This window comes from Festucalex cinctus, chromosome 21 (genome assembly GCF_051991245.1).
Source record: "Festucalex cinctus isolate MCC-2025b chromosome 21, RoL_Fcin_1.0, whole genome shotgun sequence".
In the NCBI taxonomy this organism is placed as follows: Eukaryota; Metazoa; Chordata; class Actinopteri; order Syngnathiformes; family Syngnathidae; genus Festucalex; species Festucalex cinctus.
The window spans coordinates 1,852,732-1,865,462 of record NC_135431.1 but is presented as its reverse complement, the minus strand read 5'-3'; the positions used below and the strand labels follow the sequence as shown (position 1 = coordinate 1,865,462).

At 40.7% G+C, this 12,731-nt stretch overlaps 3 protein-coding genes across 4 annotated transcripts; 1 reads left to right on the top strand and 2 right to left on the bottom strand.

The window, feature by feature from the left end:
- Positions 1–1,488: 1,488 nt before the first annotated feature.
- arv1 (ARV1 fatty acid homeostasis modulator) lies at positions 1,489–3,395 on the bottom strand. 2 transcript variants are annotated; one of them, XM_077510692.1, is made up of 5 exons: positions 3,277–3,395; positions 2,323–2,442; positions 2,103–2,256; positions 1,769–2,018; positions 1,489–1,698 (listed from the first exon to the last, which is right to left on the bottom strand). In XM_077510692.1, exons 1-5 carry the CDS (start codon positions 3,370–3,372, stop codon positions 1,575–1,577), a joined length of 744 nt encoding a protein of 247 aa, XP_077366818.1. In that variant the 5' UTR covers positions 3,373–3,395; the 3' UTR covers positions 1,489–1,574. The 2 variants fall into 2 exon arrangements, with proteins under 2 accessions (XP_077366818.1, XP_077366819.1); XM_077510693.1 differs by having other exon boundaries at positions 1,769–1,987.
- A 482-nt stretch (positions 3,396–3,877) lies between these two features.
- Positions 3,878–7,333, bottom strand: LOC144010279 (cysteine-rich protein 2-like). The gene is made up of 8 exons (XM_077510529.1): positions 7,166–7,333; positions 6,143–6,237; positions 5,227–5,284; positions 5,032–5,157; positions 4,749–4,817; positions 4,394–4,488; positions 4,240–4,297; positions 3,878–4,167 (listed from the first exon to the last, which is right to left on the bottom strand). The coding sequence occupies exons 1-8, from the start codon at positions 7,206–7,208 to the stop codon at positions 4,109–4,111; spliced, it is 603 nt and encodes a 200-aa protein (XP_077366655.1). The 5' UTR covers positions 7,209–7,333; the 3' UTR covers positions 3,878–4,108.
- Positions 7,334–9,473: 2,140 nt separating this feature from the next.
- LOC144010296 (fatty acid-binding protein, brain) lies at positions 9,474–12,615 on the top strand. Its single transcript, XM_077510559.1, has 4 exons — positions 9,474–9,637; positions 10,650–10,822; positions 12,099–12,200; positions 12,413–12,615. Exons 1-4 carry the CDS (start codon positions 9,565–9,567, stop codon positions 12,461–12,463), a joined length of 399 nt encoding a protein of 132 aa, XP_077366685.1. The 5' UTR covers positions 9,474–9,564; the 3' UTR covers positions 12,464–12,615.
- Positions 12,616–12,731: the final 116 nt, after the last annotated feature.

Sequence of the window (12,731 nt, the reverse complement as noted above, 5' to 3'; positions counted from 1 at the left end):
TGAGTACAAGCACGAGATGGAATCTTGTCGAGGATGCACGTGTGTTGCGTATGCAAATGAGCTACTTTGCATACTCCCTGCATGTATTACGAGGCAGTTGAATGTAATCGGTGGACTGCAGCAGGCGGTGTGAGGGAATTGATAAAAAAAAAAATGGGGTGTGAGAGTGCTGCATGTTTGCGCCGCAGCGTGCACGGCCGTCTGCGGATTAGAGCAGATTAACATAATCTTCGCTGCCGCCGCAAATCCAAGGTGCTCCGCTCACTCTATGGTCATCGGCACGTAATGGTGATTTTTCTCAATGTTCATGTGTATGTGATTTATTGAAATGTTTTTATTTTTCGACCAATTGGTTTTTTTTGTTTAAAATGTTCTCACTTATGACAATTTTTAAATATGAGCGTACATTCAATAAGGTAATTATTTCAAAATATAACGTATAATTTTGTCTTAAACTTCATCTGCAGCTACAATTGAGGTCCTGAAATCTGCCTAGCAACAGGTGACAAGCTATGTGAGATACTTCAAAAACATTTTATAATCTATTAAAAACAGTGTTATTGACATTTTTATTTGTATTTTACAGTTTTTCTTAAGCATAAGATAATTATTTAAAAATATACTCAAGACAAACTCAATTTTATTTCATGTCAGAGTAACATTTGACATCAACAGCTACAATAAAGCCCTATGAAATCTTCCTAGCAACTGCTGACAAGGCACTCTCTCGATATTGTTTCATGCAAAATGCATATTGCAAAGACATGCAATAAATTTCATATGGAATTTTATGCTTTTATCTGAATTTGGCCAGTCAACTAAAATGTGCACCGCCATCCAATAGTTGAAAATTATTGAGACGAGAGGTAAGTAATAATTAATGAATAGTAATTAAGATTATATTATTTGCTTATTTTGCTGCATGAAAATTTTTTTAATTCTTCCATTAGATAATAAAAATGTCATTTCTTTCGGTACATGTTAAATATATCGATATCGCTATATTCAGCAAATATATCAGCCCGTGAAATCTGCCTAGCAACAGGCAACGACGCACACAAAAACAACCAGATATCTAGCAGATATAATTAGGATATGCTTATTATATACAGATTTCCTAGTCATCTTAATGCCTTCGTTCTAAACACGAAATGACTTGTGCCCGGCTGTTGGCACTAATCTGATTGGTCGGATTAGAGCGCCGCACGCTGCAGTCGTGCACTTTCGAACAGGGTTCAAATATTTGATCTCACTTTTTTTTTTCTCTCTATTTCTGCTTTTCTTTTCTTTTTTTGTAACCCACTTGGACCTCAACTTTCGGCACACCTGCAAAAGCATGACAAATATGAAATGTGCCGATGCAATCGCGAGTGTTGGATTATGGCTGCGTTCTGTCAACCGCGTTTTCTTTCCAGGCCACATTCTATTTGACAGATTTTGTTTTCTGACAGCAAAATGACACTTTTACTAATGCAAAGTATTCCCAAATAAGTTATCCAAACATTTTATTAGCAAATATCAGTTATTACAAAAAAACATAAATATCACAAAAAGACATTTGTGGTCCCCCCTACTCAAACATGGCCGCCTCCCGCATAGCAGACACGAATGTCTGACACGTCCGAGCCGCAACGGTCTCCGACAGCAGGCCGGCGCCCACGGCCCACAATGCCGAGCTCTTCTTGCAGTTTAAGATCACTGAAGGAAGAAGATGGCAACAAACAACCAAAATAAAATCTGAACACAATTGGACGATGCGTTCACTGACCTCTGACGGCCTGCGTGTTGGAGGTGAGCACGAAGATCTTGACGAAGCCCAGGCAGAGCGGCAGGAAGTCGTGCTCCCAGATGACGGCGGGCACCAGGAGCACTTTTCCGTAGCAGGACAGCAGCAGAGCTCGCAGCAGGAGGTGGAGGTGTGCGCCGCCGGACGCCATCGCCGTCAGACGCAGGAAAACCAGCACGCCGCCGCAGAACGCCAACAGCTCTGAGCGCCCAAACGGGTAAACACGCGATCCCTATTTGTTGTGTTGTTGTTTGATGTTGACTTGTACATGCTTTTATTTTGGTAGGCATCTACTTCCTGCGTCCCCCAGTCTTACCCAGCGCTGCCAAGGCCACCATGCGGTAGAACTCCCACTCCTTGGTGTAGCGGATGATGTCGGCGGGGTCGTCGCTGGACTCGGACCCGTGCCCGAGCGACCACCTGAGGTAGGCCTCGCACAGCAGGCAGAACACGCACAGCTTCCAGTGGATCTGGCGGAAAAACGCTTTGGATTCGGGAATGACACTTGGGGGGGTTTTTTCTCCTCGTTTACTTACATCCAAGCTGGTGTTGAACAAAATGTGTCTGAAGGCTTGAGTCTTGCACAAGATGGCGTCGATCAGGATGATGACCGGATCGTATTCGATGTACTTGTCCACTGGCTTCTGGCAGGAACTCTTGATGATCGAAAAAATAAAAAAAATAAGGCGGTTGGACATTTGTTGAAGTGATTTGTTTTTTTTGGGGGGGGGGTGGGGGGGCGGTGCAGTATTACAAAATTATACAAAGTATATACAAAATTGCTACATTAAATTGTTTTCTGAGGTATCATGACATGACACAATTTGTAAAAAAAAATAAAAAAAATAAAATAAAAAAAATTAAAAAAAACTACCAGTCGGTTATTTACTAAGTACAGCAAGTGAGGAGGGACAATTTTACAATACAATTTTGGAAGCAGTTTTGGAAACAAGGCAAAACCACAAATGTAAGTCCCTGCCGTTTGTATGGGAAATATGCGCCCCCTTGTGGAATCTGGTAAAAAAAAAAAAAAAAGGCCAGGATAGTAAAATTATTTAGAAAGCAAGAACACTGGGAAACGGCCAAAATTAATGCATTAATTTATGTGTGCGATTTACTGACTCGTGCATTTTAAGTTATCATTTTTGGAAACGGCAACGACGTCAACATACTTACTACAACGCGGAAGGTCCTCGCGTTTACGACGCTGTACGTCAATCGGCGTTTATACCTAAATAAGAACGCAAGTCATAATTAACAGTAAATATTTCTGTAACTACAACTTGTAAATCAGAATTAACAAAAAAATAAATCTGAAAAATAGTCACGACGTGCTTCCAAAGTAGTTCGTAACCTTGCCGTCGTAAGTGCGAGGAGCCCTGTCGCTACGATGCTTTATTTTGATGGAGTTGGTTCGCTTGTGTCATCGCAACAAAAACGGCGACGACAAGCCAAACAACTCAATTGTAACATATTCCAATGGAACGTACGCATAATGTGATCTTCAGGATCCCGTTGGTGTAATCCCGGTGCAACTCGGTCGCCTTTTCGTTACACTCGATGCACCTGAAAGAAGCTTCCGCCATTCTTCACCGCGACATTAACCCGGAAGTACACGCGCGCGTCGATTTGTGTTCTTTCAAAATATGACGTGATATTCCGCAGCTTTGGTTTTCATCATTACGAGCATGTAAGAATCTTCCCTCAGAAATTCAATTCACAAAGGAGATGATCGAGTTTAATGACAAAGTTAAACCAAACGTTCCGAAATTGTTGGTGGATTAATGTCTAATCATCATAAAAAGGACAATAGCATTTATTTTGAAGTTGGTACCAACGGAAACTTGCGGCAAGGGAAATCGGGACACGTAGTGTAGAGGACTAAAATGTTTCTTTCAAACTAATAAACTGCTTCATTTGTTTGTTTATATTTAGGTTTATAGTACATCGGCACATATTTAAGTCTGACTTGAAATTTTTTTTCCTCTTCATGAGTTAAGATATTAGAAACTCAATAATGTGATGTAGTGCAATTGTACACTGTTACTGTGAACAGGGATTGACACAAAATGATTACTTGGAAGGACAGTCAACAATTTTCAGTATGAGGTTTTATTAAATGTACAGCAAAGAAAACATTTTCAGCGTGAATTAAAATATTACATTTGCGTGCCGAGCTTGACTAATACATAACTCGTTATTTGGCAAAAGTCACATCCAGGTTTGGGTCTGTCAAAATAATACTTAAGAGGCTTTCATAATAGAATATAATAATGGAAGTGGAAGAGCATTTTTCAAGATAGTGTTTTGATTTTTTTTTGTTCAGTGTTGAGCTTCAGGGTTGTCGTAGATGTAGCTGCCTACGCCTCCCGTGTTCACACCTGCGAACAAAAGCCACCGTTTGGACAATTCATATTTTCATGTTTTTTTTTAAAAAAAATGCGCTTTCATACCCTTTGGCCCGAACAGCACGGCGTAGCAGGGTTTGTGGCAATATGGCTGCCCGTCATGCTGAAACGTAAAAACGATCAAAAATGACATCACTACTTCTTCGGCTTTCTTCCAAAAGGAGACAAATTGCGGCAGAGCGCCCCCTGCCTGCCTCACCTCGGCGTGACCGCCGGCCGTCAGAGTCTTGCCGCATCTCTCGCAGCGCAGGCACGGCTTGTGCCAGTTCTTCCCCAGCGACGACACTTTCTCCGCTGCGCGCACATGACAAATGCACTCGGTTACCATGGTTACCCGTGTACACGATTCTCGGGTTGGGCGGCTTCGGGCAAAAAAAAAGATGACACGTGTCGCTTTGTGGCACTTCGACCTCGTTCATGTCCACAACAGCGTCGAGAGGACACAAACGGCAGCAGTTTGTTTACCTCGCAATAACCGTGAACGTTTCGTAAAAATTGTATTTTACAGCGGTGCCCGTGACCCCTGACCTTACAGTGGGGATGAGCGCACTCACCAAAGTAGACCGTCTTGTTGCAACCGGGGCAGATGTTCGGTCCCGCAGAGGCTGCAGAGAAACTGGCGGCTGTGCGGAAAGAAACAAAAAAACATGATTAAGAAAGGAACAAGATTTGGGTTATGTGTTGGGTAGGTTAGCAATAAATTAGCGCCAATAGTAGTTAATGGGTTGAGATGGAGCTTTTTTTTTTTTTTTCCCCACCACTGTCCTCGCACAACTGTCTCCCCCCCCCCCTCAGCAAGCGACATTTCTTTCTATTTTTATTCCACATATTTCTCACCCTTCACTGGTCCCCGAGAGGCGACTTTTTTCTCCTCCCCCGCTTTGGTTGCCAAGGTAACGGCTGCCGGGGCCTCGTTGGCGGTGGCGCTGTAAACGTAGGAGCCGGCTCCGCCGATGTTCACTCCTGGAAACGCATTCAAAAACGGGTCACATATGATGAATTGTTTTTTTAAACGCATACAGTAAAATTCACCTTTTGGTCCGTAGAGGGCAGCGTAGCACGGCTTGTGGCAGAAAGGCTTCCCCTCATGCTGCAAAGTACGTAAAAGAAGAAACGTGATTGCGTCATACTAATCCATTACAATTCAAACGTTAATTGTCGTCTTATGTTAATGATGTCACGCCTTAATCATATCTTTGAAGTCGTATCATAATCACGTCACATGTTAAATGTCACATTAAATTGTTAACTAGCTAGCAAGTTAGTTTGCTAGTCAACTAGCTAGCACGTTAGCTAGCTACTTATGTTATTCATGCCACGATGTTGATTAATGTTTCATATTAATCGTGCTACTATTACTACTAAGCCATTAAAATTCAATCTTTAATTGGAGTCTTATGTTAATGTCACACATTAATCATATTTTTGAAGTCGTATCATAATCGCATCACGTGAAATGATCCCACGTTGAACGTTACATATCAAAATAAAGCACACACTAAGTTGTTTGTTAGCTAGCTAGCTAACTTGCAAGTCAGTTATTTAGCTAGCTTAGCAAGTTAGTTTGCTAATCAACTAGCTAGCACATTTATTAGCTAGCTACTTGTGTTATTCATGCCACATTGTTGAATGTTGCATATTAATCGTGCTACTATTAATTGTAATTTTATGTTTATGATGTCGCACGTTAATCATATCTTGTTTGAAGTCGTATCATAATCGCGTCACGTTAAATGTCACATATCAAAATATCCCACACACTAAATTGTTAGCGAGCGAGCTATCTAGCAAGTTAGCTATTTAGCTAGCTTAGCAGCTAGCTCGCAAGTTGGTTTGCTAGTCAACTAGCTAGCATGGTAGCTTGCTACTTATGTTATTCATGCCTCATTGTTGAATAATGTTACATATTAATCATGCTCCTGCAACGATGTTATTCATTTATCATCACCTCTGCGTGGCCACCAGGGTTCAGCGTCTTGCTACATTGTTCGCATTTCAGACAGAACTTGTGCCAGTCTTTGCCTAAAGACGACACCTTCTCCGCTGTGGACACAAACGCACACCACAAAAATCATTTTTTTTTAAATGTTTTGTTTTGTTTTGTTTTTTTAACTGCATAAAGGGAGTCTAACTGGTTTGGTTAAAAAAAAGAAAAAAAAAAGAAAAAGATGAGTTGATTGGTTTGTCAGGAGGGGAGAACAGGAAGCTGTTTGTCGTCCAAAAATATTCCGAGCTGATAGGACGCCCGCCTGCCGCCTGTCATGTGATTTATCAGCGTCTTATCACTTTCGAGTGCCACCATCTTGGCATCTTCATCACGGACCGATGCTATTCGTTAGCATTCGGCGGGCGGACTGAAAGTCAATTTGGGGGGTTTAAATACGCAAAGTGTCGTTTGTTTCACGCTAAACAGCAACTGGGCGCGGCAATTACCCGCTTGAGGCTTCTTTTTTTTTTTTGAGAAATTGTTTACTATCTGCCAATCTGTCTCTCACATCTTGAAAAATTGGTGAGTTGCATGGCAATACATTTTTAACAATTATATATTTTTTTAAATCCATAAAATACTGTACATCCAGACATACTCAAAAGATAGTTAAAAATGAATCCTGATGATATGTGACATCACATTATTTAAAAAAAAAAATTAAAAACTCTAGGCTAAACTGAGAAAATAAAAAAAAATAAAATAAAACATTTTAAGATAAAAACTTGTATAATATCAAAGAGAGAAACATGTCTTTGTGGATTTGTCTTTCAAAGGAAATGATGCTGTTGTTCTAGCACTATTTGGCTCTAAATAGGTGAGCGCTGCACAATATTACAAAGCAATCGTGTCATATTTGAAATGATTGACAAGCAGCTTCTCACTAAATCACATCGATTTCAAATTACAAACGATTAAAAGGACGTGCTGTCATTTAAGCCGCCAGTGAAGGAAGGGCACAAAGAAATGTCGTCCCACACTCACCAAAAAACACCGTCTTGTCACACTTGGGGCATGTGGACGCCATGTATGGAGCAGAAGATCCGGTTTATTGGCTCCGTCGGTCTGCTTTGGGCGCGCGGTCCAGACTCCGGCGCGTTCTCGTCCGCCGAGATCTCGCCCACACCTCGGCGATGACGTCACATTTCGTCTGGCTCATTTGCATAACCGCGCCCCCAGCGATCAACGCAGTACTGAGCGTCGATTTTGTTTGTTTATTTTTCATCTTTTAAAAAAAAAAGGGGGTCGGGGTGAGGGTTTTTTTTATGTGTAAAAACAAACAAAAAAAAACAATATGGAAATGTTCGACGTATTTTCGCTGTGTTTGGAGTAGTTACAAAAATGAATCAAATATTGAGTCGTGTGTTTGTTGCCACGCTGTTGCCAGGCAACGCATGTCTTGTGCGGGAATGCAAAATGGACGTCTGGGCGTTGCCCTTGAAGTGCACGTGAGCTAAAAATAGCAACATGAGAAATTTTAAAAACGAAACCGTGCATATTTTTTCTGTAAAAACAAAAAAAACAAAAATGCAGAACGCAGACGAACGTGCGTCAGGCTGATGGTCACGTGGTGTAAACATCCATAGAACAACTACAGCTCATCAGCAAGCTCAGGTGAATCCTGATAACGATCCTCACCTGCTATGGAATATGGAGACATGTAAAAAAAAAAAAAAAAAAAAAAAAAAAAGGCTGGATAGATAGTGTGCCCCGAGTTCAAAAGTTGTGGGGAGAAAAACGTCCTCCACACAGAAATTAGTGGCTTGAATGCAGTACCACAAATTCCCCACAAGATGGCGCACTCCCTGGAAGGGTGACGTTTCAGCCGGTTCATATGTCTTTGTAATTGTTCAATAATGTGATAAGCGTGCCATTATAAGACGCGCATCGTTAAAACCGCCAAGGAAATATATTAAAAAAAAAAAAAAAAAAAAAAAAAAAAAAGAATCGTTGAGACGCTCAATCAAAGTTGCGCCGAACGTTTATAGAGGGAAAAGGAGAAGCGACTGAGATACGATGCAATACTGCCCTCCTGTGGATGACTGGGGTAACTACGTTCAGGGTGTGAATCAGATTTCCGTGCTTTTAAGCATCGCCACCTGGCGGAAGCTTGTTGGCCCTCTTGGGGGCGTCATTCATGGTACTGTATTGCGATTGTGTGACGTAACCTCGCAGGATGTTTCAATAGCAACGGATGAACAACAGATGGCGCCAGAGGACTTGTGGGGGGAAACACGCTGATTGTTGATAGCTTGATGGATGGGATGGACGCTTTATTTAGGATATTGTGTGACTGAGCATGAAGAAGTGACAGTTATTTTTGGGAGGGGGTGCGAGGGGGGGTTTGGGTCGCTTGCGACAGTTAAGGACAAAGAAAGGTTTGTCGAACAAAGCCGTCATGCGTGAGTGCGTGCGTGATCGTGAGAATGCTCAAGTACTTGAAGTATGTGAGTACTAAGTAACTTTGAGAAAGTGAGGAAATACTGTATGTTAAAGTATGTTTTATTAATCAACTGGCTTACCTGCCAAAGAAAATGATTTAACTGCTTTTTTTTTTTAAATGTCACAAAGGCAACTTAATTACCGATATAAAGTCCCATTTTTATTTTATTTTTTTAAGAACAAAAGAGAGTTTTTGTAAATACAATACCACTCTCCCACCCCTGAGAATAAAGGCGTCTTTTCCCGAATAAAAGGCTTAGTTTTTTTTGGTTGTTTTTTTGTGTGAACTTTCTACATTCCATTTCAACTTTTTTTTTTTTTTTTTTCGCTCCTCACTCACAAGCCTGAATGGTGCTAATGACATCATTAATCACTCCACTGGGCTAATTTGGACTTTTTTCTTCTTCTTCTTCTTCTTTTCTTTCTTTCCTGGAGGTTCACTTGGATCGGGACCAATTTTTTTTTTTTTTTTTTTTTTTTAAACCAATGGCATCCTGGCAAAAAAGTCTCCTGAGCCAATGAGGACCTAGGCCCCCCCCGCCCACCTGCCCACAATGGGACCACAAGTTCAGACTTTTTTTTTTTTCTTTTTTTTTTTGTCATTATATTGTTGTATTTTTCCAACAAAAAAGCCAAAATGATTTATGTATTTATGTCTTCATTTATTTATATCAGCATTCATATCTTTCCAGGTATCTGGACTCGTCCGTCGTGGTGGGTTCAACTGGACCATGACCCAAATTCTTGAGCCACTGATGGCCCGGCCAAAAAAAAAAAAAAAAATTCCCCTGAGCCAATGAGGAGTTGGGCTCCGCCCACCTGCCCCGCATACTGATGGGGCCCCCAATAAGAGCCCCTGAAGGGGGTCTCGGCTCTTCTTGTGAGTCCTTCAGCCTGCTCAGCTCAGCTCAGCACACACACACACAAAAAAAACCTTCATCATGGTCGACGCCTTCTGCGCCACTTGGAAGCTGGTGGACAGCGAAAACTTCGATGAGTACATGAAGGCGCTGGGTGAGTAACGTGCGCTACTAGTGAAAAGGTTAGCGAGTAGAATTTGGCAGTGCACTAGTAGCGCTCAGCTTTGCCGCACTAGTAAATTGTAGTTGTCCTATGAATGTGCAGAAATGCCACAGTAGTGGGGAAAAAAAAACAAAAAAAAAACGTTACTAGCATGACAGACGTTTTACTAGTGTGCAGAATTGTCGTACTAGTGCACAGTACAACTTTCAGATATTTTTCTAAATATGGTTGAAGATAATTGCAGAAAATGTGCAAAAACTGAGTACTATGTCAAATTAAATTGGAGTTTTCTTGTTTTTTTTGTTTTTTTTTTTTTGGGGGGGGGGTCACACTTTGGAGTCCCCTCCCCCACTATGAAAAAAAAACTTGAGTGCCTTATTTTGCACCAGCTAGTTGTGCCTATACCCCCTAGAAATACATTTTGCCCATATATAATCTGCTGGCATGGCCACTTTAGAGCGCCTCGTTATCTGCTGTGAGTGCACAAATGTCATGAAGGAAAGGTGAAAGCGGGGGGGGGACATGACAGCCAGTGTGCAGAAAAGAATGAGGAAGGGGAAATAAAAAAAAAAAAAAAAAAAAAAAAAGCCTGATCTGATGTTAACGCTTTAGAGCGCCTCATTGTTGGCTGTGAGTGCATGAACGACATGGAGAGAAGGCGGAACAGCAAGGTTAGGGGTGGAGGGGGGGGGGGGGGGGGGGTTCAGAATCTGACACCTTGTGGAACTGGGCCTCACACGGGCATGGCCGGTTTAGACTAGAGCGCCTCGTTGTTTGGCCGCAAGTGCACGGACATCATGGAGAGATTGACGAAAGGAGCGAGGGCGGAGCCCACCATGCGGCTTTAGGGCACCTCGTTGAAGCGGGGGTAGCAAGGAAAGGGGGGGGGGGGGCAGACTTGATGGGACCTTTTAGAGTGCCTCAGCGTTGGCTGCGAGTGTGCGCATGTCAAGGAGAAAAGGCAGGAGAATGAGATTTTTCAAATGTGCGTGTCCCCCGCCAGGCGTGGGCTTCGCCACCCGGCAGGTGGGCAACGTGACCAAGCCCACCGTCATCATCAGCCAGGAGGGCGACAAGGTGAGCATCCGCACGCAGAGCACCTTCAAGAACACCGAGATCGCCTTCAAGCTGGGGGAGGAGTTTGACGAGACCACCGCCGACGACAGGAACTGCAAGGTGAGGACGCGCCGAGTTAAAAAAAAATTTCAAAAAAGACCTTCATAGTCTTCCAAATGTCAATGAAAATGACTCGAGGTTGAGGAAGGACGTCAGTTTGGGAGCTGTCCAATCATGCGGGTTATTAATGATATCGCTGGTGTCGGGTCCTCATACCGCCGACCATTTTGGGTCTCCTTTTGGACACGTCAGAAAGGTTATCCAAAAGTAGGCGTGGCTTAGCTCAAGCGATAAGCGGCCGTCTGCCATGCTTGAAGTTTGAGGGATTTCTATTTTTCCCAATTATATATTTGAGTCTCTTCCGAGTCTTTACTCTGTTTTACGAATTTTTTACTATGTAATAATTGAGTTTAAAAAAAGACTTTGGTCAAAAAATAAGTACTGATTAAACTACTTTACAAAAGTACAAAAAACATTTAATAAAATTCTTTTTTTTTAAAAGTATAGATTTTAAAGTGTACTGAAATTAAAAAAAGTAAAAACTAAAACTGATTTGTGACTGATACAAACAAAAAAACTATATTTTGTTAAAAGTAGAAATATTCAACTTCTTTACTCTATAATAGTAAAAAAAAAATATATATATATAGACTACAAAAGTAAAAATGATTTTTTAAACTGCGCAATACCAGTTTTTATAACTGCACAATGAAAAAAATAACACAGTAAAGTATGTATTAAGTAAATATTTATTCAACCATTTCTTAGCTTAAAAAAAAAGAGAGATTTTTTTTTTTTTTTTTTTTTACATATTGTCAATTTTATACAGTACCAGGTTTGATAACTTGGCACAATCAAAAAAAAGTACTTGTTTTAAAAAAGATTTTTGTAAAAGTAAGTATAAGTATTGATTCAACATGTTTAATAAGTTAAAAGTAAAAAAAAAAAAAAAAAAAAAAGTACAGTCTCTGAAATTTACTTAAGTACAAAAGTAAAAAAAATAATATATATATATATATATATATATATATATATATATATATATATATATATATATACTGTACTACAAGGTTCGGTAATTTAGCAATCTAAAAATAAAAAGTATTTGCATAAAAAAATACTTTAAAAGTACTTGATCCCTATGTAAAATTTAAAAGAGTCGACTCTAAAATATCCTTATGTAAAAAAAAGTGAAACCGTCAGTTTTCATGTGTTCATTTGTGTTCAAATATCACCGGCGCAGGCAGTAGATGCTAATCGTTAGCCAGTCAATGGCGTTTCCTGCTGTGCGTTAGCATGAAGCTAACCAAACGTCGGGTTGTCTCCTGCTCCTCAGTCCACGGTGAGTATGGACGGAGACACGCTGGTCCACGTGCAGAAGTGGGACGGCAAGGAGACCAAGTTCGTCAGGGAGATCAAGGACGGCAAGCTGGTCATGGTGAGATCATATTGAGAACAATAAAAAAAACATGTCAACAGAAATATGCCTTTCAGCAATTTTTAGTTAAAAAAAAAAAAATATGGCGAAAAGATGATGAAAAATAATTTGATTAGAAGAAAAATGACAAACCAAATGAATCTAGAGAACATTTTCAAAAAAAAAAAAAAAAAAGTGTCAAAAAGTTTCCCTCTGTCCTCTTTCTCGTGCAGAACTTGACCTTCGAGGACATCCACGCCGTGCGCACCTACGAGAAGGCGTAGAGGCGTTTGCGCGTCTTCTTCATTGTCGTCTTCCTCCTCAAGCAGGCTGCACATTTTTTTTAAATCTTTTTTTATATGGAAAAAAAACAAAAAAACGTGACATATTGGACTGATCATCTTTGAAAATGTGGTTAATAAAACACAGAAGGAGACGTTTTCGACTATTTTCTTATCTGTTTTCATGATTTATTGGCAATTGGTGGATGACAAATGGTTTTGTTGCGATTGTTTCGTTAGTAGTAATTGAGATGTGTTGGTTTTATTAAAA